The sequence below is a fragment of the Poecile atricapillus genome, chromosome 14 (assembly GCF_030490865.1).
Source record: "Poecile atricapillus isolate bPoeAtr1 chromosome 14, bPoeAtr1.hap1, whole genome shotgun sequence".
Classification (NCBI taxonomy): domain Eukaryota; kingdom Metazoa; phylum Chordata; class Aves; order Passeriformes; family Paridae; genus Poecile; species Poecile atricapillus.
This window is the reverse complement of record NC_081262.1, coordinates 4,426,285-4,452,033: the sequence shown is the minus strand read 5'-3', so window position 1 is coordinate 4,452,033 and position 25,749 is coordinate 4,426,285. Positions and strand designations below refer to the sequence as shown.

General features: G+C 42.7%; 1 protein-coding gene across 3 annotated transcripts in view; it reads right to left on the bottom strand.

Moving 5' to 3' along the window:
* Window positions 1-25,749, bottom strand: part of RBFOX1 (RNA binding fox-1 homolog 1) — a 788,876-nt gene that overhangs the window by 641,937 nt on the left and 121,190 nt on the right. For all 3 annotated transcript variants that reach the window (XM_058849299.1, XM_058849301.1, XM_058849302.1), the window contains exon 2: window positions 6,780-6,842. In XM_058849299.1, the coding sequence (XP_058705282.1) occupies window positions 6,780-6,823 (44 nt within the window). In that variant the 5' untranslated portion in view covers window positions 6,824-6,842. The remainder of the gene's footprint in view (window positions 1-6,779; window positions 6,843-25,749) is intronic.

The following is a 25,749-nucleotide window of genomic DNA, read 5'->3' as shown; positions in this document are numbered from 1 at the left end:
TTCACAGATGGAAAAGGATTTCAGTAGTGTCAGACATAAAGGGTTAACTACTCAGTGAGAAATCCCAATCTTAAGTTCTAGAATGCTCCACAGTGCAGTGAGCTCCTAGAAAGGTCCACAGCCAGAAGAGTTCTGGGAGGTACATTTCAACTTCTGATGTTAAACAGTCCTGAAGGAAAAGTAAATGCTGCCAAATACAAATCTACTTTGCCAAATTCATGTGGTTTCACACCAATTTAAATTTCGTAAACGATGTAGCATGAGGACAAACTTTTCATCTTACATCAACAGATCTTTCTCACTTCCCAGATCTCTCCTTCCTCCCTGGAGACACATTTTCCAGCTTCCACCCCATATTCAAAATTTAAACACCTATCAGTTACATGATTTCTAACACATCTTGCAGGAGCAGTAAAAATTCCCCACAAAGGATGTTGTTTATTGCTTGTGCCCATGCTACACAGGAATTTCACTACTTGTGAACACAGACTTGTGAACCCAGTAACTAACCTCAAATGTAATGGTGGGACAAAAAGCAAATGGAATTTTCCCCACCTCTAAATTCTTGCTCATTTCCATGGGCAGTAGCAGTAGAGACATTCCCCTGCTGGAACAGGAGCAGGCTGTGCCCAGGGGTGCTCAGCAGGACCTCAGGGCACAGAGAGCCAGCTCTGGTGGCATTAGATGGGCTCTGAGTGCTCTGTGTGCAGGGACAGTGACTCCACGCTCAGCACAGCCCTGAGGGACATCACTTTCACCCTGAGGGACATCACTTTCACCCTGGGAACCTCACTGTCACCCTGAGGGACATCACTTTCACCCTGAGGGACATCACTTTGACCTTGAGGAGCCTCACTTTTACTCTGAGACATCACTTTGACCCTGAGGGACATCACTTTCACCCTGGGGACCTCACTGTCACCCTGAGGGACATCACTTTCACCCTGAGGGACATCACTTTGACCTTGAGGAGCCTCACTTTTACTCTGAGACATCACTTTGACCCTGAGGGACATCACTTTCACCCTGATGGACATCACTTTCACCCTGATGGACAACACTTTCACCCTGAGGAGCCTCACTTTTACTCTGAGACATCACTTTGACCCTGAGGGACATCACTTTGACCCTGAGGGACATCACTTTGACCCTGAGGGACATCACTTTTACTCTGAGACATCACTTTGACCCTGAGGCCATCACTTTCACCCTGGGGACCTCACTGTCACCCTGAGTGCCCTGCTGAGGTCCAGGCTCTCCCTGTCCTTGGCAGCCCAGCAGCCAGGATGGAGCAGCACCCACTGTGGCAGCAGCAGTGTTTCCTCCAGCAGCACACCCCCAAAGCCCAGAGCAGCCTGGCCAAGTTGAAAATTTGCTGTCCCAAACTACCCAAGAGCCTTTTGTGGCTGTACCTCCCTGCTATGTAACCAGAAAAAGTTTCAGAAGTCTGTAAGCTCTTCAAAGAAAAGAGGATCAAGTGTATATCTTCATTAAAGGGTGGTGGCACCCTTGACATGACCCAGATCATCACTAGCAATGTCATATTTCAATTAGCTTTGCCCTGTGCTGAGAGGACTTTGCATATCACACACTTTCCATACACATTTAATAACTGCAGGATTTTCTTAAGGAAAAATTTCAAATTTTTATGAGACAGGAAGGAGCATGAAATTATAAGGTCCTTTTCACTGTTAAATGAAAAAATCATTGACAATAAAAGTTACTGGATTAGAGGGAGAGCAGAGGAAAGATGGCCCAGGAACGTAGGCAATGATTTGGGATTTGAGAAACATGAATTCAAATCCTAGCTCTGCTATAGTCCTTCTCCTGGCACATCACTCAGGCTGCTCAATTTTCTGGCTTCTCCTTCTGTAATAAAGAGATAATAGCACATACTAATCTCACAGGAATATTGGGACTTGATATCTCTTAAATGCCACGGAGCTGTGGATATGAACTTGATCAAAACCCCATTAATGCTGCAATCTGGAGAAGATCCAGAGCTCAAACAATTGCCAGTGGAAGTATTGTGGGTGTTGACATGCATGGGGAAATTTTCATAAAGCCTGAATAAGAAAATGTCTGCAGTGTGATGCTTATGAAGGAAGCATCCCAGTGGTGTCAGAAGACAGGCTGCTATGTACAGTACATCCACAGGCTATCTTTAACCCCTAAGGCTTTTACTTGGTTAACCCAAACCACTTGGAAAGATGGAGAATTTAGAAAGTTCAGAAAAAAAAATTGGGACTGAATTCTTAAAAGAGAAGAAGGAGAAATTAGGAAATCATTGCGATATTTCTTTACATGTATGTTTGTATACAGCCAAGGGAAAATTACAACGCTGATTTTAGTTACAGAGTTATATTTTTCAATAATCTACAGTGATATTTCAAAAAAACCCTCATGTTAGGAGTCTGCCTCTTGTTTTAAAGATGTCCTGTTCGATTCCAGTGAGCCTTATGCTCCTGAATCTGCTTGGAGAGAGTAACTTTATCTGCCCAAATAAATACAGAAATCATCTGCAGCAGTGATAAAGCACAATCAAAACAGGGACAGTGTCTTCCTTTATTTCTGTAGGAAGATCACGGTTTCAGTGAACTGAGCAGCAGAACCACCTGTAAATCACAAGCAGACCACTGATTTTCTGGTTTGTATTCATTTAACCATTCAGGTAATGACAAATACAGCAATCGTTTCACATTTTCACATGACTCCTACACACTGCTCCCACACAACTGCTCTTTTGTCCAAGATATTGCTGATTTTACTCGTACAAGCTTCACACTAATGATGGCAAGGAAAAAACTCACAACACTTTCTTCCCCTGTGGGAAATGAAACCTTGGAACATGCAGACTTAAAAAACCCCAATCCCACCAAATTAAACAAAAGTAGCATATTTAGCTCCCTGAACAGGAAAGCACATATCTAATGAAACATATTTAACTCATGGAAAAGCAATATTACAAATCAGCCACCTAACACTGAATTACCTCACAGCAGCACTAGGAAAAGAAAAGAAAATAAATCCAAGAGAGGTCAGGCTCAGCTCCCCTAGTTAAGCTTTTTCTGAAGCAAAAACATCCATGAGAATATTCTGCTGCTCATCATTAGCAGTGGGTAAATGCCTCGCTGCTCCTGGTCCTTAATGAATTCCTACAATAACTGTTGAAGATATTTGAAGATATTGCAAAACAACAATGAATAATATGACAGTGGAGCTGATACTAACAACTAAAGAGTTCCCCATCCTAGCTCGGATAAAGTAATGGAGCAGAACTTACTGCATCATTTACGTTGTCTAACTACCATTCTTCATCCCTTTTTCAATGTAATTTGCACATATCAGTAATTCAAAGTGCTGCAATTTAAAAAATATTCAACTCTCTAGGCTAATACTCACATTCAGACTGCATCTGAATAGAGATGAATAAATAAGAATACCATCATTAAATTTTTTTCTTCTATATTTATTAGAATGAAGTTATAATATTGGTTTATTTCTAAGATAACTGTGGTATTTTATAATAGGTCTCTTTCACAATTATTTTTTTTTTCCATGCCTCTCAGGTAGAAATCCCTAGATCTCCTCAGACTCCTCCACAGCATGTTGTGATGCTTTGGAAAATAGATTGATTGTTTTAACAATTTTTAAAGATGTGTTTAATGAAGGGAGAAAAAGGACTCATAATGCCCTATAATATTTTAAGTGCAATAACAGCTATTTCTCCCTGACTTTGTTCTGCATGTTTACAGTTCCAAGGAAAACACAGCTCTCTCTACAATTAGAGAAAAGGGGTTTAAATGTCCTTTTTCATTGGCTTTACAGGCCCTTACTGCAAGTGCCTCTGCCAGACTGCAGGAGGAGTGAAGGTAAAACTGGAGAGCCAAAGCCTTTTAGCACAAATATCTTTACATCCAGCAGGGTTTAAAACATGGATAGCCATGGCAGAGCTTCCACAGGATGAAGCTGTCAACATGAACCCCTGGGTCATCCTTTCTCTGTTACTTAAAAATCTCCTAGTCAAGGGAAGGTGTTACTAATAAACCAAAATCACTTAATTACAGTATGTTTATCAAATTATGGAACAGCTGTTGCTGTATGCTCAACCTGAAGAGTAAGAAAAAACAATAGGATGGGCAAGAATGATATAAACTTTCTACCAAACACTGAAAAACTTCTGATTTTCTTTTTCTTTTCTCAGAGAACTCAGGGGCAATACCGAAGGGAAATGTCTTGTTTGCCAAGGGACTGCAGTTTCAGGCAAGGGAGCTGTGTAGGGGAGGGCAGAGCAGAGCAATTAATCTCTCAGAGAAATGAAACACAGCCCAAGGGTCCAGCGCTGTGAGCTGAGAGCCCTTCCCTGCAACACACACGGGTCAGTCCCAGCTCCTGCTGCAGCTTTAGCTGGGATAGCACAGCCAGAGCATCCAGCACTGCCCTCTGAGCATCCCCACCTCAGGGAGCCCCAGTTTGCCCCAGTGCAATGGGAAAACCTCTGCATGCCAGGGGATGAGCCAAGACTCTGCCTAGCTGGGCTTTACATCCACTGCTGCTACACTCCCCTGCCCATCACTGTCTTTGATTTCCCACTGTTTGCATGTTTGGAACAATTCCATCTCCTCTGCCTGCCATGTTTATTTTCAGTGGTTTCTGGAGCTGCCTTCTATTGCTTTGTTTACTGGTTTGCTCAATGCACCGCAGCTTTGCTGGAGTACTGTGGCATTACTGTACCCTTAATAGAAGGTCAAGCACCTGAATCCATGGGCTGTGAGACTGAATTCTAAAACCCAGGATTTCTCTGTAGCTGGACTGTTAAAACTAGACTTACCTCAGCATATTTCTCTATCGAAATGAAATAGAACACTGCAAAGCAACTATAGCTAGGCATTGAACTAAAATTCAACCAAAGCACGCTGAACACAAAATGCAATTATTACAAGAGATTTTTGAGAAGGGGCAGATATTTGTTTCAACACATACAGTCCCAACACCTTAACACCTGTGTGCTGGACTGGAATTTCTGGTTTGAAGTGCTTTTTCTCAGGCAGGGAAGGGGACAGAGCGTTTCAGCAGCGTGGTAGCCGTGCTCCGTGTCCCGGGTGAGGAGGGCATCCCGCCCAGCCAGATGGAGCTGCCAGGAGCCAGCTCCCATCCAGAGCTGTTTCCAGGCAACACTCGGGGCTGGGGCTGAGGCTGCTGACACAGGGACCCCTCAGCTGATGGATAGTCCTGCTGCTGGCTTCTGGGCACCAGGGAAAATAATCAACAAATGATGCTCGTGGAGGTTGGGGAGCGTTAAACCTTCCTCGGGTTCCAAATGAGCCTTTCCTTCTTCTTTCATCCTCCCCAAACCTGTGCTTTGGCTTATCGTAGGAAAAATGAATATCTTTTCCTGGAAACTACATTTATAGCTACTGAGGCACTGTGTTCACAGCCAAATTAATGTTAGCTTCCTCAAAACATGCTGTGATTATCTCAGGGACCGCTGTCTCCCCTGGGTTGGAAACCCCAACCTCCTTCGTGCAATTTTTACTGGAATTTTTCTAACAAAAGCTGTCAATTGCATCAAATTCTGCTAAGGGCTGTAAGGTTATTCTGTGCTAGAAAATACTGTTCGTGACAGAGGAAAAGCTAAAAGCAACAAGCATGCTGAGCACTACAGAATTGATTTAAATCTATCCTCAAGATGAACAGGCGCTTTTTTTTTCACCCAGTAAGCCAGGCAGTCTTTTTGAAATAATGAAATCTTATTTCAAAGACATTAAGAGGAAGATTGTGTTCCGTGTAGGAGAATAAATGCAAAACTCTTCTTTTTTTTCTAGCAAAGACTGTGTCTCTAATTTTTTTCAGTGACATGAAACTTTGTGTGTTGGGGCAGAACTCAGCTTCTCACATTAATATAGTGGAAGAAAAAAGTGAATAGTCTATTATTTTGTCAATACCCCTGTGCAACACAGAACAAAGAAGGGTGTAATTATAAATGTATAAATGTATATACAGCAAAAATATACTCAGCCTAATACAGAACAAGCCATGCTCACTGCCTAATATAAAAGATCCAAGAACAGGAGTTTATTTTAAGCAGAGGATTATTAAAAACTGTTTAAGAAGTATAAAATACACATCTTCCAGTAATTAGAGTTTTTTCTGATACTTCTGTGTTTATTATAAGTGTAGAAAGTTATATCTTGAATAAAATGTGCTTAATCATTATTGGTTTTATGTATGTGTTACAAAGAAAAACTTTAGTAAAGGATAAATGCCAAGTGTGAATGAGCAACAAGTGTTTGGGATTTGAAAGCCTCTTCTCGGAAAGGGAAAAGGCAAAAAATTAATCAGCACAAATACTTTTTCACATGCCCTATAAATTTTGGAGCTTAGTTCATGATATTTTCTGTTCTGACTTTACAGAGATCATTTTCTAAAGGAAAGCATGATGAATTAATTATCCATAGCTGTTCCAGGGGAAAAAAGTGTCTGTGAATAGTCTGAACACGAGGTAATCAGCCAGAGGTGACACAAACACGACAGTGACACAACCCAAACGCATACGAGGGAAACACAAGAGAAAAATCACTTTACCCTACAGCCAGAACCAGGCAAGATTATTTTCTAGGCATGTCAGTGCCCACTGAAGAATAAAAGCCATCAGACCCTGTGCTCGTGCTCTTTTGGTGATGCAGCAAGCTGGAGAGTCCAAAGGATTCTGCATTAATTGTGACAGCACAGGACAGACCTCGGAAAATCAACAGGCAAGACAAAAATCAGGGACTTACTGAGAGGAGGCTCCGCTCATGGAAACAATAGGCACCACTCGCATGGGGCTTCTGTGGAGTTTCCTGGGGAAAGAGAAATGAAATCTTATTGGAATGAGGGATTCAGGGCAGCTCCTGCTCATGCCCTGCACTCACAGAAGGCTTAAAGATTCAACAAAAAATACACTTGCTTATGCACTGCTTGGGCTGGCACTGCACACACCGCTGCCTCAGAAGTGTGCTTTCACTGTGGTACAAAGCCAAACAGCAAAATCTGCTTATTGATTCACAAGCGTGGTTTTATTATTTATTTATTAAGCATCCCATGGACAGAGAATACATTCAGACAGTTTGCAATGCATTTGAAACCAAAAATCTATGTTTTCATTGCAAATTTACCTACTAAAATAGACATTACTAAGCTATAACTGTAAATTTTTCCCAGCACAAGTTTCTGTTTCAATAGGAACACACCACTGTAATTTGCTTTTTGTGTATCTTTCAATTGAAAATTTGCAGCATTTTCGCAAAAGAAAAATTATCATAAAATGCGTAACCAAAAGGGGGGCATTCAGAATATATTTCACAAGCACATCCTTGGGAATTCCAATAGGGTAACACTCTATTCCATGCCATTCCTTCTTATTAATGAGCAGCTGTGACATGTAACATTTTACTGAATTATTCACTGAACTTTAGTAGGTACAGTAGGCTCAGCCATGTTTTACCTCACAGAGTCTCCCTACGTGCATTTTTCATTTCCACGTGCAAATATGTACCCTTTGACACAAATACTCCTGAAAATAGAACTGTTGTTCATATTTTGAGTCTCCAAAAATAATACACACCTAGGTCAGGGTATAATCAAATCATTCTGTGAGTAAATTTAATATACTTTTTATCCACTTCAGTGAAATTCCAAACAGTAAACACACCGGGTATTTTTTTTCACAAAATATCCTGCCCCTCATATGTGGTTTCACTTTAAACAAAAAGAAAAAGAAAATTGAATTAGTAACTAAATAAATAAATCAGTGTTTTCTTTCTAGTGCAAGTGAGGGAAAATGGGGCCAAGGAGCACCAGCAGCAGGAAGGCACATGCTCTATGAACATGTCAGGCAGCATCATGATGATCACACTCTGATAGAAGAACTTCAGGTCTGGAAAGGTGGTGAGCAGAAGCAGCAAACACACTTGAATTTCTGTCTCTTGGAGCTGGGACCATCCCTCAGGGAGCATCTCCCAGAGTAAAGAATTAACCTCACACTGAGGCCCTCAGCTGCCTCACTGCCCACACCCTCCCAACAACCAATTTCTGAACTGAACACACAAGTTTCCTTTTATTTATTTCCTTTTATTTATTCCTTTTATTTTATTCATGTTTTTGTTGGACAAAAGCAAGAGTGGCACACTTAGAAACTTGCACTTTGTACAGATTTCTCCCCATCTGGGGCACACCCAGCCCTGCACACCCAGGGCAGATGCCAGGACACCGATGACATTCCACCACCCACCCCCCAGCAGGTCACAATTTCAAGGGCTTGCACAGACCCCTGGGCCTAAAGAAATTCCCTGGAAGTTGTCTGTGTTACCAGAATTTGTTATCCAGCTACTCAGGCAATACCTAAACAACAAGCAAGATTTCAGGCCTATTCACGTGGTTATATGAAAGACTTTTCAGCAGAAGGAAATACTGGAAGGGAGGAGCTGGAAAATGCCAGTTGTTTTGTGTGAAAAAACCCTAGTGTAATTCTGATAAAATCCAATTTACAGGCCTGAGGATAACCTGGCTGGCTCTGGCCTTGGGCATTACCCTTTATTCCTTGCACTGCCATGAAACAGTTGAGAACTGTCCACACAAATGATCCCAAGGAGAAACACCACGTGCACATGCCCAGAGCTAAATCTCCTCTTCCACAACTGCCATAAACTGTGGCAAAACACGAATCAGGCAAGTTTTGCACTGCTGTGAGTCAGAAATAAATTCCCAATCAGCAGAGTTTTGCTTGCAGCTGGTACTGCAGCATTTACACCTGGCAGGGGCACAAGGAGCAGCAGAACCCTTCTGCACTGACCACAGAGCTCCTGCTCCGGCCACAGACAAACTGCAGAGGCAGCAAGTCCAGCTGAGTGTGTAGGGAGAAGTTTGGCAGAGGTGATGAGCTATTAAGAGTCCCTTAAAAATGAAGAAATGTTTCCAGGTGAAAGTGTTGGTAGCGAGGTACCCCAGGGGCTTCTCCCTCGGGGCAGCAGCTCAGGCAGCCCAAACAAGGCCAGGATGTTCTGCAGGGTCACTGAGAGAGAGCCCCAGGCCATTCAGGCTTCACAAAATATTCCAAGACTATCCCAGACATGTTATTATTTTCCAGTAGAAGTGGCTTCATGAAGCATTGTATTAAAGAAAAAAAAACCAACAAAAAAACAAAACCCTGAACCAATAATAAAAATCACTGCTAATACATATATACAATTATTAAGTCTGACTTAACATTTACTGCTTCAAACCCTTATCAAAAGCCCAGGTCTAAATTGATCTAATCTGATATTTTTAATTCTGCTCTAAAAATGCAATTAAACAATGATATCTGTTGCTGCAAGTTAAAAGCCATTCCCTTTAGATAACAACCAAATACAACAAGCAGTGAGTTCTGCCATCATTAGACTTCTAACCATATTACTTCTATTTTGAGGCTTTTTTTGTTTGGTCTCAGTTTAATTTCCTGTCAGCCTTACAAGAGATTTCTAATGTTTGGGCTGTAGGATATGCTCTGATTAAAAATAATCTTCCCAATTACTGCCTGGCATGACTCTACTGCCACATGCACTCTGCCACTGGCTTCTGCATTTCTGTCAGCAGTAATTGTGTCTGTAGCTTCTAACTGTAAATGAAAACCCAGGGGGCATATTTGGGTTCCAGTTTCCTTTGCCCAGCCATATCTTTTAATTTGCACTGTCTGTCAAAAGGAGATGTTTGTAGGCACTAAAAGGAAATCCTCAGAACATCAGGTTAAAAAAAAGGGAAAAGGAGAAAAAACAAAATGCAACTGGAATATGATAAACCACATTTGATATTTATGCCAGGATACTCAACACAGAGCAGCTCACTGCACTGATTAGCCTTAGAAGAGGGGGACTGAAACCATTTACTGAGCATTTCTAGCTGCACTTTATTAACATTAAATTTAATCCTGAATCTTAACCATCACCTTAGTATGGCTTTTTTATTTTTTTTATTTCTATATTTTTTTTAATTCAGTCATTACAATGAATACTTTACAGAACAGCATTTCTTATCACACTGGAAAAAAATTATTATTTCTCTGGGCTCTGGCCTAAACAGTGCTGTGGGATTTCCATCTGCAGCCTGGCTGGGCCCCAGACATTCCCCCCTTTGAGCACCCTGCTCCTTCTCTCCAGCCTTTGGGTTCCTGTGGGCTCTCAGCTGTGCCATGACCTCCCTCCATCCCCCTCCATCCCCTGGGTTGCTGCTCCTGGAGCTCCCAGCTGGGTCTGGGGCTCAGCACAGCTCCTGTCCCAGCACAGCTCCTGTCCCAACACAGCTCCTGTCCCATCACAGCTCCTGTCCCATCACAGCTCCTGTCCCAGCACAGCTCCTGTCCCGGCACAGCACAGCTCCTGTCTCAGCTCCTGTCCCAGCACAGCTCCTGTCCCAGCACAGCTCCTGTCCCAGCACAGCTCCTGTCCCAACACAGCTCCTGTCCCAGCACAGCTCCTGTCCCAGCACAGCTCCTGTCCCAGCTCCTGTCCCAGCTCAGCTCCTGTCCCAGCTCAGCTCCTGTCCCATCACAGCTCCTGTCCCAGCACAGCTCCTGTCCCAGCTCAGCTCCTGTCCCAGCTCAGCTCCTGTCCCATCACAGCTCCTGTCCCAGCTCAGCTCCTGTCCCAGCTCAGCTCCTGTCCCAGCACAGCTCCTGTCTCAGCACAGCTCCTGTCCCAGCACAGCTCCTGTCCCAGCACAGCTCCTGTCCCAACACAGCTCCTGTCCCATCACAGCTCCTGTCCCAGCACAGCTCCTGTCCCAGCACAGCTCCTGTCCCAACACAGCTCCTGTCCCAGCTCTGCTCCTGTCCCAGCACAGCTCCTGTCCCAGCTCTGCTCCTGTCCCAGCACAGCTCCTGTCCCAGCACAGCTCCTGTCCCATCACAGCACAGCTCCTGTCCCAGCACAGCTCCTGTCCCATCACAGCTCCTGTCCCAGCACAGCTCCTGTCCCAACACAGCTCCTGTCCCAGCTCTGCTCCTGTCCCAGCACAGCTCCTGTCTCAGCACAGCACAGCTCCTGTCTCAGCACAGCTCCTGTCTCAGCTCTGCTCCTGTCCCAGCTCCTGTCCCAGCACAGCTCCTGTCCCAGCTCAGCACAGCTCCTGTCCCATCACAGCTCCTGTCCCAGCTCTGCTCCTGTCTCAGCTCTGCTCCTGTCCCAGCACAGCTCCTGTCCCAGCACAGCTCCTGTCCCAGCTCCTCTCCCAGCACAGCTCCTGTCTCAGCACATCTCCTGTCTCAGCTCCTGTCTCAGCACAGCTCCTGTCCCAGCACAGCTCCTGTCCCAGCTCCTGTCCCAGCTCCTGTCCCAGCTCCTGTCCCAGCACAGCTCCTGTCCCAGCTCCTGTCCCAGCACAGCTCCTGTCCCATCACAGCTCCTGTCCCAGCACAGCTCCTGTCCCAGCACAGCTCCTGTCCCAGCTCCTGTCTCAGCTCCTGTCCCAGCTCCTGTCTCAGCTCCTGTCCCAGCACAGCTCCTGTCTCAGCTCCTGTCCCAGCTCCTGTCTCAGCTCCTGTCCCATCACAGCTCCTGTCCCAGCTCCTGTCCCAGCTCTGCTCCTGTCTCAGCTCTGCTCCCCAGCCCCAGCTGGGCTCTGCTCCCTGGGTTCCATCCCCCAGGGCTGGGACCCCTGCACCCGGAGCCACGGGCTCAGAGCTGGCCCCCAGGGATGTGCTGGATGTGTGTTCAGCCCCTCACTCCTGTCCCCCTCAGGGGTGATGGAAAGGCAGCCTCATGTCCCCAAAGGTGTCCCTGTGTCCCCAGGGGAGGGGGACACACTCCTCCTGTGACAGGAGCCAAGGTGCCCTGGGGCACAGACCCTTCCAGAGCACCGAGCACAGGCTGTACCCTGCAAAGTGGGCACAGAAGAAACTCAAGGAGGAGAAAAAACACCTGATACCATGTCAGGAACGGAGCTTTGTGTGCAAGGGAAAAAGCACAACCAAGCACACAGGCAAGAATGCAGTGTGGGACATGGGACACTGCAAAGGGTAACAGCATCAACAGAAGACAGCTCCAGCTATTGCTGGGAGAAAATATCCACTATAAAGAGAAAGTCTTGTAAAGTCCTCTGAAAATAATTGTCTGTCTCAGTCTCTGAGATTTCAAAATTAAGTAAATTTTTTGTCTCAAAATGAGAATGGCACACAGCACATTTGGAATCCAAGGCCTGCATGGAGCATATTTTTATACAAAGGAATCATGAAAGTTTTCTTTGTGATAGGAGGATAAACACTGAGATTTGGTGAATGTGAGCAGGGATTTGTCCAAATAGCACTTAAAATTGAGTAGCTCCTTTTGGCATAAGAACTAATTTGAAATATTAAATGCAAATGTTAGTGCTCTGCACTGTGTTTGCTGGTCGATGCTCTGTTCTGTATTGTTTGTATCTGTAGGTGAGGGGAGACACTGGAGAGGGGAGAACAGACTCGATCTCAGCTCTGTCCTCAACCTTTGGCACAGCAGCCCAGGTGTAACCTTCCTTTTGTAGGGCTCTGCCCCTCAGTGCATATTCTGTGCAACAAAAGACTGGTACTAGATAAAAACTTTAACACATCAGCCAAAAGGTCTGTGCAATGGAGACTGAGACCACCACTGCCTTCACAGCTGCACGGGGGTACAGAGTAAAAATGGCACAGATCTGTTAAAATATTATTTTTAAAAGATTGCACAAGCTGTGTAAGAAGTTCTTTGTGCCCCTCTGAGCTCTAAAGGGCAGCAGGGCTGCACGTGCTGCAGCACAGAACTATGAAAACCTCCAGCTCTCCTCGCTTCTGTTTCCACACCTTACCTGAGATAAAGCCATCATTTACAATGTATATCCCCCTACCTGGGAATGAGACCACCAGAGGGTTTCAATAAATACCTGCTTTTTTAAAAAAGCCACTGAGTTAGAAAGGGTTACTCCTGTGACTGAGGCCATGTGGATGTTTATGTGTTTATTCAGAATACAAGCTGTAGGATTAAGTGTGGCAGTAAACATCCCATGAAGTTGAAAGGACTTCATGATATGTTTATTCCTTCATGAAAGGAATGTTGGTCTCTTACCAAAGGACCTTTCAGCATTTTGAGGCAGAGCCTCAGCTGTGGAGAGTCTGTCTGCTCCTCTGTCAGTGTGGGGCAGGGGCAAAGCCCAGGGCACGGAGCTTCCCCATTCCTGTTGTCACCGAGACTCTTACGAGTCCCAGAACTTTTCTTCTCTTTTTTCTGTCTGTTTGTTCCTCCCCATTTTCTGCAGTACCTGTTCAGCCTCAGGAGCAGGTAGAAAACTCCACCAATTCCAGGAGTGCTGCTCCCATGGCAGCCGTGGTGCCTGCCACACTGAGAGCACTTAGCACAAATTCCAGGGAACAGCACGCCCAAAGGAGCTGCAGAAATAACAAAATTATTTGAAAAAGGCTTATCTGTCCTCATCTGCCACTAGAGAAGTCCTTCCACCGATTCCAGAGGGGAGCTGTTAGCCCTGAGCACCTGGCTCCTGACAAACACTAAAAAGCAGGAACATTATACCTGCAGAACACAGGCTTTGCATTCTGCATTTTTAAACTAATGGTTCTCTCATCTATCACAGGTCAAGAACTGAATCACACCTCTACAAGCAATGCAGTTTGGAAAGGAATATAGCATGTAGAGAGAAGAATTTGGTTATTTTTAACAGAAACTTTGACATTGCTTAAGAACCGTAGATGTTAATGACATTTGAAATCAAGGACTAGAATAAGAAAAATAAAAAAAACCACCAGTTTATCCAAGAGCTTTGTGATTTATTCTTAGAGAAACAGCACAACTCTAGGCTACATCTCTGAGCCCTAACAGAAAAATAATCGTGAGAGGGTCCATCACATTCCATGGACTGGATCGTGTCTCTTGTGGACAAGGTAAAGAAAAAAATCTAATTTGGGTAGACACACCAAATTTTCTGATCCAAAGACATTTTTATCACCACGGGAAATAAAAGCATCATTTCACACACAGACTGGAGACAGGAGGGGGTGGGATGGATCAGCTGACAAACACAGTCTCCATGAAAATGGACTTTTGTAAGGTCAGGAGGGTTTGAAAGGGTGCAGCCTTCCCCCAGCTGTGACACAAACGGTGCTGGAGGTGTCCCCAGCCCCTGGCACCCACCACAGGCTGCAGAGAAGGGAGAAGCCACTGCACCCTTTGCACAGGGGCTGGTGTAGCTCTGTCTAAAGGCTTCTTACTGTTTATGAAGAAAAATTATTTCAGTCTGAAAAAGAGGCAAAAATAAAATAATCTAAGCCTGCCATGTTTGGAGATTTACTCCTGCTACATAAAATCATTTCAAAGGACAAGTTAGTGTTTGTTTTATACAACACAGGAGAGCCTTGGGCTGAAAGAATTATTTATTGTTGTTGCTTCCTGCTGGGTGTAATTTGACAATGATTACAAAATGCAAAGTCACAAGTAGGGAGAAGTCCATGCAGATCCCACACTGGAGATGAAGTGCTCTCCTCTGATCAGAAGGAAAGAAAGGAGGAAGCTCAGCTGTGTCAAGCAGCAGATTTTCCCCAAGAGAAACATGACTTTCCATGGGAGGAAAAAGGATCACAAAGTATAAATGATGCAACCCACAGGCCAGGCACACAGAATACATCAGTGAAAAGGTCTTAGGCTCAGATTGGTTATTTGTAAATAAACAAAAAATATGAGGGTTTTTTGTTTGTTTGTTTGTTTTTAACTAGACTTCTTTCAGCAGAAAAAGAACCAGATTTGTAAACATCACACATTTCTGAATGACTGGTTCCAGACATTTTTTCCTTCCTCATGACCTCCCCCAGCATCCCAGGAAAATCACAGGCTGCAGGTAATGGTTCCTCCTCCATCCCTCCCAGCATCAGGAGCTCAGCCCAGCCCGGTGACAGCTGTGAAATGAACCCACTCATCCCTGGGAGCAGCCAGGGGCTGGGACAGGAGCCTGCCAGCTTCTGCAAACCTCTCACCCAGCTCCTGAGCCTCACACTTAATATTCACACTGGATTGCAAGCTATGTACTCAAGGATAAAGCCCAGTAATAATAAAGATTCACAGCCTGACAGGCTCAGCATACAAATTCTCAGTGCAGAGCCCACTTTGAATATATCTCTCTTTTTAATCTAAAAATGAATCAGGAGTTTTCCTCTTATAAAAGAAACAAGAGTACTTCCCATTTAGTAAGGGAAACAATGGCATGAGAAAATATAATTTTAGTTTACATTTAGGTATTAGTGAAGAAGCACCAAAATAAAAATTTTACTTCAATATCAGAACACTGTGTCCCCAGTCCTTGTCTTGCTCACCAGACACAGGAATACATCAAATAAGCTATGCAGTTTCTTTTTTTTTTTGCAGGGCCAAATCCTTTCGGCCAGAAATACGCTACTTTAAACCATTTAAGAATTTGCCCACATCTCTAACTATTTACAGCTTGTATTTAACATGTCAGCTGTGAAGCCAAAATCAGTGGAAATATTTCAAACCTCAATATGTGTTACTCAAACATGGTACCTAACCAGTGATCTCATCAATCCCACATTGGATCACCAATGAACAATATTCTAGGTACTGTTTAAACTTCACTCTACCCCTCTGTCTTATTCATGTTTTATTTTATATTTTATCCAATTTAGTACTGTGTTTTGTACAGTAATATACTAATTATTTTACAGTGGCACTGTGAAGTCATAGCCCATTTGTTTTATTTTTCTAGTTAATGTTTATTTTATGTTACAACAACCTGGCAACTTGCTCCTGGGGTGGGTTTTTTTTTGTCTGTTAAGTAAATGTTATATATGTAGGAGGTGGTTTAAAATGAACAAAATTATAATAGATTTTACACTGAAAATACTGTTACTAAACATTAGCTCCCCTTAGACTCTTTTGCTTGTTTTGTATTTTGCTTCAAATGTCTACAGTTCTATGACTAAATCTACCTTTCCCTTTAAAAATCGCATTGCATCCAGCTAACTCCATCTCACTAAATCACCTTGTTACTCATACTTTGATTCATTACATTTCACTGCCTTTCATATTAAAATTATTCCATTTCTTTCCCTACTCCCCACATTACTTTGAACATGCCAAGTCTCACTCTGTGCAATGTCTCCTTGTATTGCACCCTCACAGAGCTCCCTCTATTAACACCTGATCGTGCTCCCTGTGAGTTTTCCTGCAGAACTGCCTTCCAAAACAACCCCAGGAATTCTGACTCCATCCCCCTGGATCAGAGATTCTGGATACAGAGCATTGAGACACGGTGGAGTTCGGCTCACACCATGAAAAATGGAACTATTTTCAATCTCCAGATCATACAAATATGATTATTATGGCATAAACTGCTGCTCATTCTTACTCTCTTCTTGACCAAAGCTACATTTCTCAGGGATTCCACCCACAATCAGCATTCATTTCTCAGACTTAATACAAAAATGAAGCAATAGCTCCTCTATTCCCATAAAAATATTTTTCTTCACAGACCTCTTAATTGAGCCTTAGAAAAAGATCACCTCCAATGCTAAGCAACAGATCAGCATCTCTCTTTAGAGAGTGCAGACATGGAAGTGCAGGAACCTGAGCTCAAATCGAGGATGAGGTGGTTGAAAGAACACTAAAAATGGATATTGCTCAGAGCTGCCCTCCCCTCTGCTTCCCAGGGGTGTGTGAACAATCCTTCCTGCCTCACTGCGCTGCCCAGTAACTCAGAGGAGACAGAATCTTCTCCCAGCTAATTTCTCCTCCTGGCAGCTGCTCTGCTGCTCTTTGGCTTCCCCAGCCAGGAGCTGGGTGTGTGTGGCTGGGGAGTGCAGGGCTGACCCTGGGCAAGGAGGGGAGAGCAGCCAGAGCCAGCAGGAGCTGCCCCACAGCAGCCACCAAGCGCCCCAAGCTGCTTGCCAGCTGTGATATCCCACTTGTTATTTCTATTTGCAGCTCATCAAGAGTTAGACTGGATTCAAAAAGCTGCCACATTTACCAAAAGCTGCAAATCCCAGCCTGAGTCACTCAGTCTGCTGGGCAATAACCAAACCCTGCCTGGCTGCAGTGTCAGGTGTCTTCATCTTTCCAGGGGTTAAGTTGTTAGAAGGACTAGGAGATAACTGCTCACTCCAATGGAATTTTATTCCAAGTCAAATTAAAAATGGCTCAGTGTCTTGTTACTGAAGGCAATCCCTTTGAAAGCATCAGCTCCTTACTGCTGTCAGGTAACAGTTTGTCTAAAGGAATCATGGCAATGCTTATATTTTTTCCCTAATTTTACCTTGTAAAACATTTTGGAAACGCTTTTGGAATGAAAAAAAAAATTAAACATTTTAAATCATGATTAAGATCTAGCCTACTAAACCAAAACAAGATTATTTTCTTCATTCAAAAATACACCTTCATAGTTTATAGCTTGAAAAATCTGTTCAGGAAGGAATGATTCAAGTCTCAGAGCCAGAACTCACAGAGAACTGGTAAAATGACTTTGTCCTGTTTAAATATCAAAGCTCTCCTGGGTATCACTCAGATCTACCCATCATAATTCAGATACTTGTGAATAATTCAAGATGTTATGCTTTAACTTCTATCAGCAATTCCCTAGAAGAGGAGCAGTAAGTAAGCATTTCTTATAAGTTATAGCATGGATCCATATAATTAATATTTTGATGTACTTTACCTGTCTTACTGTTTGCTCTTGTGATATTAAGTTGGTATTAAATAAATAACACACTCAGCTAACCTGTCCCACTTTTCAAAGATACTCCAATTTATGTAATTGCTTTATTTAATTTATTGTTGCTTCTTTACTCAAGTTGCATATTCTGTTCATGGGCTATCAATGGAATTAGCTGGTTCTTAGTAGGAAACTTTTTTTAACCAAGCCAGTGTTTTGATTGCAAAAGGAATGCACTGCTTGTGCTTCCATGGAATCAAAATACCCTTTTAATGGTGGGAAATAACCTGCTTCATCTTTGCATGTTTTCCTTGGCATGCTGAAGCAAACCAGAGATGATGTGCTGTTATCCAAGCATAAGAAAAATAGAAGCACCCCACTAACAAACCTCAGAGGGGACTAAAGGCACATAAAATCATATGAAAACAGCAACTAAAATATGCTCTCGTTTTTCAAATAAGAATTCAGAGAAAGCCTCTGTCCAAGTGACTGTAAATTATGTATCAAGCTTGCACAATTTTGAAATTAAATCTGGTAAGATGAAGAAAGACTGATTTCAGCTTTTCTTATTTGCTAATAGGGAAGAGTTAAAAAACTTTTCCTTCACAAAATAAATACACATCTTTGGTTAGAAGGATGAAGAATCAAGACACAGTTTTATTCCTGAAATAAACTTCATTTCTGCTGCCCACAGCATTGCCCAGTGCTGTCCTCCAGGAGCTGTGCTCGTCTGCTCCCCAGGCTCACAGACAACGCTCAAGCTGAACAGGGGTGGGGACACAACGAGAGGAAAATAAATCTCTGGAAACTGAGAGAAAATTAACTTGTTTATACTGCCCTCCCTCAGTCATTTCCATTCATGAAAGGTATTAATTTTGACTATTAATTAGAGTGGCATCTGTCCCTGCCCTGCTGGCAGGAGACCAGGGAGCACGGGCAGCGCTCGCTGCTGCTCCAGGTGTGCAGTGACTGAAAACTCATTTCTGAACCACTCCACCGCAGGAGCAACAATTTACACAGAATCACCTGCCTCTAACACCCCTCCAAAAACACATTAAGTGAGGATTTGCAGTACATGGAAGCATTCTGGATGTATTTTCCAAATTTAACTTCCCTTAGCAATGCACTGATACCAACTGCTGTACAGGAGACAAAAGCTCCAAGCCCACAAACCCAACACACCGTTATTCCATTTATTCCATAAATCACCTGGCTCTAGGAAAGCACACATCTACTACACAGTCTGAAAGAAAATTACTGCCATTGCACATAAAACCTGTTGCATTCCTAAAAAAGTTCTGAACACACAGTAATAAACTGCACTGCTAAATTTTTAAACTTAAAAGTGAACTGTGTCGTGTGTCTCAGGATTGGATTTCTCAGTACTTTTTGTATTTTCTACCTTGTTCTTTTATTTCATGGCAAAACGCTGCCATGTCAGCATGTGTACTATAACAGAGGTATAATTATACATGCCAGGGAGAAACACCTCAAATATCACATTTCTGGGAACCTGCACTGACAGCTGGAACACAACAGCAAAACTCCCACCAGACTGGAGCATTTATGAATTCCTGCACAATTCCAGATGCTTTTTGTGACTTCCATTATATTTGTGAAACTATTTATACCCATTTTTACCTTTGATGCCACAGCACTGTTTCCAAGCCTTGGAGCTCCTCACTGCATCTCTCAGTCCTGTAGTGTCAGACAAAACGCTTCTATTTATGGCTAAAATGACAAGAGAGCACACATTTCCTTCCCCATGTGCCAAATACCAGTCTGACAGCAATGGCATCTCGAAATAATCCTCTAATGCCTGAAACCCCTTTGAGTACCTCAATACATCAAGTGTTAAACGTTTTATAGCACCCATAAACACTCCAAGAGTCTAATGAAGCTTATACTACTAAGAGTGCAACAAGTGAAAGGTGGTGTAAAAATCAATTTTCTTTCACCTCAGCTGATTTATAGTCCTTCCTGAACAAATTAATTTCACACTAAGCAACTGGTTTAATAAAACTTGAGAGCAGCCCTATATTAAAGAGTTTTGTTCTTACTCCAGGCAGAGATAACTTGGAAATAGTAAAACAGGAGTCTGGGATTACTCTGCTATTTGTAAAGCCTGGCCTGCCTCATTTCACAGTTTTTTCTCACTGAGTTTTATTTCTGAACTTGTGAAAATGAATTTTAAAAAGCACAATTCAGGTTTGCAGTCCAGAAATTACATTATAAATAATAACATACAAAAATAAGCCAGGAGAGTATGAAGATATATCCCAGGGAAATAAACACATTGGGGGCCTTAGTCCCCAAACTGAGAATTAAGCTGTGCTTAATTCTAACCCTGTCTGCAATACAAATAGTTGTATTACAAATAATAAAATCAAGGGGATTGCTGAGGTATTTGATGTGAAACAGGGATGTGCCACTGCAGCAGAGCTGGAATATTCAGCATTTCTGTTCTCTCCCCTCTGCTGTTGGGGCTGCCTTCACATTTTGCATCCCTTACAGCCCCAAGAAATCCCTGCACACACAAGGACACCTCCTCCTTTTCCCCATCCCCACAGCCACCAACAAATTCTGCTGGGTAATGAGGAAGAAGACAGAGATAAAAACTGAATATCAAAATAAAGTCTATTTCCTATCCGTAGATTGAAATAACAGTGACAAATTACACACATTAAGACCTCTCTGGAGCTTTGCTTGTAGATCTCAGCTGCTCAACACAATTGCATTTTCTTGCAGAGGCTTTACAACATAACCAGCGGAAGAAAATAAAGCAAGCAGGACACAGCACTCTGCAGAGTGCACAGAACACAAAACCAGGAGCTCAAGCTGACCAAAAAAAAAAAGAAAAAAAAATAATAAAAAATAAATGTTCTGAAAACTGAGATCAGCTGAGCCTTTTTTTACCATTATTGTCCCTGTTGACTGTAGCTATGAGAGAAGTCAGCGCTACAGACTGGATGTAACTCTTCTCCCACCTCGCTTGCACATCTTCCTGTGGCTTCCAGGATATGATCCCAAGGCAAAAATGTTCATAAAAGCAGAAGAGGTTCATAGAACCTGGAATGTATGCAAAACGTGTGTAATAAATACCTACCACACAAATTGAGTCATTTCAGGAATATTAATGCATCTCTGGAGTATTTGTTTAATAATGTTTTTAAAAGTAATTTAACTTTTTCAGCAATAGGCACACATTGCAATTGTGCTAAGCATTTTTAGCCAGCATGGAGATTTGATTTGCTTGCTGTTGATTGAAAAACGCATGAACGAAATCACTGCTATTTTTCTGAGATTAAAAATGTCATTTGAGGCTTCAGGTTTGCGTTTTCTGATGTTGCTTAAGCTGAAAAAGCTAATGTGGTTTGTGACCCCAAAGCCAATTCACCAGAACATGAAGCAGCAAACAGACCACAATTAGATCCATAATGGTGACTTAAACATAAAGTAACACAAGATAATTGAAAGTTGTTTGTTGTTTTCTTTTTTTTCTCATCTCACCTGCATAAAAATTCCCTGAATGACAAAAAGGTGTGAAGGCACACAAAAAAGGACGTTCCCATTAGAGACTTAAATATGAACACTGGGATTCAGAGTGGGGGCAGGATGTGGCAGGAAGAAAGCACACACTGCTGCAATTTGTGGAAAAGCAGTCAAGGAAATAATTTATCTTCTTGTTTCCAAAATATAAAAAAATATAAAAGATTTGATAATGGGAAAATTTTGCCTGAATGACACCAATCATTTATGGGAGCTCCAAAGGAACAAAAAAAAAGAGAAAAGCTTTACAGGAAAGGCAAATAAATGAAGGTTTCCTATATAACAAATCAAGATGTCAATTATTTTAACAAAGAGCAACTAGTGTAACATTTGACTTAACTCCATTTCTAAACACTGCACCAATGATTTTCCTTGAAACTGTATAAGGCTATTAACAGATTCCACTAGAGATTGGAGAAATTTCAGTATTAATGGAGTTTTTACAAGAAATTAAGAACCAAATGAGAAAATCCTTATGTTTAAGGCATTCAGGTTAATTATTTCAACCTGGTAGACAAGGACAAAGTAAATCTTAGTTTCAACCTTTGTGTTTCTAGGCAAACTGAAAAGAGGGATAACCTACATATTTTATTCAAGCTTCTAATCCTACCCCACATTTGACCAGGTATGTTTTTAACCTAATGAAAACTGCATGGTGAAAACTGGCAGAACAAATTATTCTTTTTTTCATAAGAAACAAGACACATTCTGACTGGAGCAATTAATAGTTGTCCCAGCTTACTGCAAATTGCCATGCTTTAAAAATCCCTCCAGTTCCAGAGTGGTACTTAGCTGAGAACCTTGGTTTCAGGTGGTATTTTAATGATTCTTAGATTGGTTTGAATGACAAAAGAAGAAAAGTTGAGTTCAGTTCTGAAGGTTCTGTTTGTTCACAGGTGCTTCTGACCAAGCCTTTTTGCACAGTCCTTCATCTCCAGCACAGAGTGCCAGGAGAAAAAGCTTCTACAGAAACAATATTCTCCTCCAGAACCATCCATAAGGCATTGTTATGTCCCTGGTTGCTTACACCATCAGTAGAACAAAACCTGGGCCCAGTCTCTGACTGTACTTGAAACTGTTCCACACCTTTTAAACACAACTTTCCACCTAAGGGCACAAAGGCTTTTGGCAAACTCTGCTATGCCACATTCCCTCTGCTTCCAAGTGTTGCCCTCAAATCACAGCTTGCCAGCTCTGATTATTCTCTCTCCACCTGATAATCAGGATTTCAATTCTTCTTTCCTTCCATTGCTACCTCTGCCAATCTTATTTTGCCTACAAAACGTCTGTTTGAGAATTGCATTAACCAGGGTGCCATTTTCCTGCACTGGCAGCAAATTTGCAAACAAAAATGCAACTCTCAGTGCAGTCAAGGCAGAAGGGGAGCTGGGGGAGCCAAGTTCCCTAAGGAAGGCAGATTTGAAGAGCAGCCCTTTGCCAAGCAGCCAGAGCAGGATATTCCACAGCTTTTTGTTGATTTAAGGTCTGTGGCACACTGCAGCTGTCACAACGAAGGGCAGACAAAAGACAGGCTGTTGACTGGAAAATGCTTTAAAGCACAGCAGTTTTATAAAGTATTCACCTGGCATTTGTCTCCTGTAACATGTCTCTGTGTAATACAAGCTATTTCTCTCCCTCCTCGCTCTTTAGAGAGATATGAAGTTTAATGTACTGACTGGTACTTAACAATCAGATTTTGTCAGCTTTTGTGCTGAATGGCACCTTCCTTCTCCCATCGCCTTTCCCAGCACTGTTCCCAGTGTAAATTATTGCCTCATTCCCGGGCAAGGTGACAGATCCATGCGGTGCCTCGGAGCACGGAGCTCGGGAGGGAGCTGTGTGCTGTCAGCAAATCACCCTGATGGCACATAAATCCTCCTGCTGTCACCAGGGCCACTTCCAGCTCCTGCCTGCCTCCCCTCTGCTCCCCTGGCCCTTCCCCAGCTGCAGCCACAGCCCTGGGGCCGGGGGGTCCCTGCTGCCTGCCCTGTGCACACAGGATGCTTTCCTTCATCCTCTCAGGACCACTCCCAGTGCTGATCCAGGTACCCTCTGTCCCTGCAGGAAAAGTCCCCCGAGACCGAGGGACACAAACAAAACCCCACAGGCTGTGCATGTGCCTGTGGACCAGCAAAAACAAACCACAAACTTCCACCCTTTCCAAAATGACCCATCCTGGCCTCGCACCAAGCGCTCCCCACACAGCCACAGGTAACGCCCCAGGAAAGGCTCAGCTGAGAACTTCACCTGCCTGATGCTGAAATCAGTCAGGAAACACCCAGAACAACAAAAAAACCAGTTAGCAAGACACCATCCCGTTAAAATGATTTGATTCTCAAGCCAATCCTCCCCCTGAGTCCAAGAGGAGATCTCAGCACCTTGTTTTAAGGTGTGAGGGAGAAGCTGCGGCTCAGCCTGCTCTGAACGAGCTCCTCGGAGCGGAACTTCACTGTACATGGCAGCTCTGCAAGGAGCAAATCTGCTTCAGCTGAGCTCATTATTCAGCACAGAACTGAATAATTGGTGCCTGAGAAGTTTGATGGCATTAACAAAATTCCAGAACAACTGCTGGTGAAAGAACTTTGCTTTCACCACGCTGCTCCTTAGAAAGACGCTCCGGTCATGTGTTCAGGATCCAGAGGATGAATGAAAATCATGAGCTAAGGAAGCCTTCCCTTCAATAGGAGGAACAAGATGTGAGAGGAGGCAGCAACAGCTGTGAACAAAATTCACCTCTGTCCCAGAGTAAGTAGAAAATCTGAATTCAGCTCAGAAACAGCAAGAACACACGTGCACCAGGCTCCACAACACACAGTGCAAGGCAGTATAGGACACTGTTTAAATAAAACATTCTGAATAGCTTTGTTTACCTATAAACTACTCAAAAGTGCACACCACTGTTTTTGATCCTTCATCATCATCACCGAGGAGAAAATTCTGGGAAACACAATTACACATTGCAAAGTGAGGAACTGCAATCCAGTGGCATTGTCACTGAAGAGAGATCGATTCTACAGCTGCCTGAAGCATTGCAGCTTCAAATCCCACAGCAAGCTCCTTCCCTGGAAATATTTAAAGATCAGCTCCAGCATAATTTCAGTTCTAAATTACCCTGTTTCCTCCTTTCTCTACATCAGGTTCAGATTTTATTTATGCTGCTTTTTGTTGTCATAGTAATTTATTGCTGAAAATACATTTTCAACTATTTTAAGAAAATAACGTGTTTTTAAAATAATTTTATCGTGGACAAGAAATCACTTTGAAATAATATCATAGCTCAAATAAATTTATAGTTCCTGGAACCAATATAAGCATGTATTTTTTTTTTTTTAGCAGTGTATATAATGAATTTAACATATTTTGCTGATGCAAACAGAACCCAGTCTAAAGAAATTCCTTATCAGTAACAGCAACAGAGACAAAAATCTGCAAACAATGTTAAGTGATAATAAAAGAAGATGAGGAATGAATCATCTAGGTTGTAAAAATCAGCTGGAAGAACCTTTTTAAGTATAAAAAGGGAGGCAGAGAAGTTCTCACTATCATAATTATACTACCCTCACATAATCCAGGCCCAAATTATTTACATGGACTGGTGTTCTAACAACTGATGGGTTTAGTTCAGTTTGGGGCTGGAGGGAGGGATCTACATCATGCACCTTGAAAAAGGAAATAAATTTGTCTGCCAAATGTGCAGAAGAAGAAGGAAAAATAAGTAAATTCTTACAAGATTATAAAATTTAAATCAGGTATTTAACACAAATGCACACATATAGAGGAACATGTTTGTACTGATTTCTATCAATGTTTCTATAGCAAGATCACAGCTTTGTACCAGGGGAGGGTCAGGAGAGATCTGTGATAGCTTTGGCATCAAAAACAGATAAAGACTTTGCAGATTATTTAAACTGTATTTTGTAGTAAATCCAACTATAAACAGAAAGCACTTGGAAGTAATTTGAATATTTTGATTCCTGTCCTACCTGACTTTCAATGAGTTCTCAAGACAGTTATTTTATCTCTTCACCACTGTGTCCAATGCTTGATTTCACCATAATAAATGATGTGATATTTTTAAAGTATTGAATGTATCTTTTTTTTTGCTGTGAGAAATGGAAAGCCAAATTTGGCCTACCTTTACCTAAGAATTACACAGAATATTAATGCAGCTTGCCAGTGGACTAAATTAGAAATCCCTGTGAGCAGTGTCAGTGCTCCAAAGCTGCTGCAGGTTTGTGGGTTTTGGTTTGGGTTTCTGCTCATCTCAGCTGGTTCCTTTATTCCTGTGAGGATCCTCGCAGAGGTGCCACTCTCACCTGGGATATCCCAGGAGGACCGAGGAGCACAGCCTTAAAACTGAAAGGAAATGCAGGAGCTTTCCACTGGATGAAGGAAATGGTGGAAATGGGGGTCCCTGAGTCTGCTGTGGTGACAGCCAAACATTAACTCCCTAGGCTGGCTACTGAAAACTATAAATATTTTTTGTGCTTCACCTATGGAAATATAACC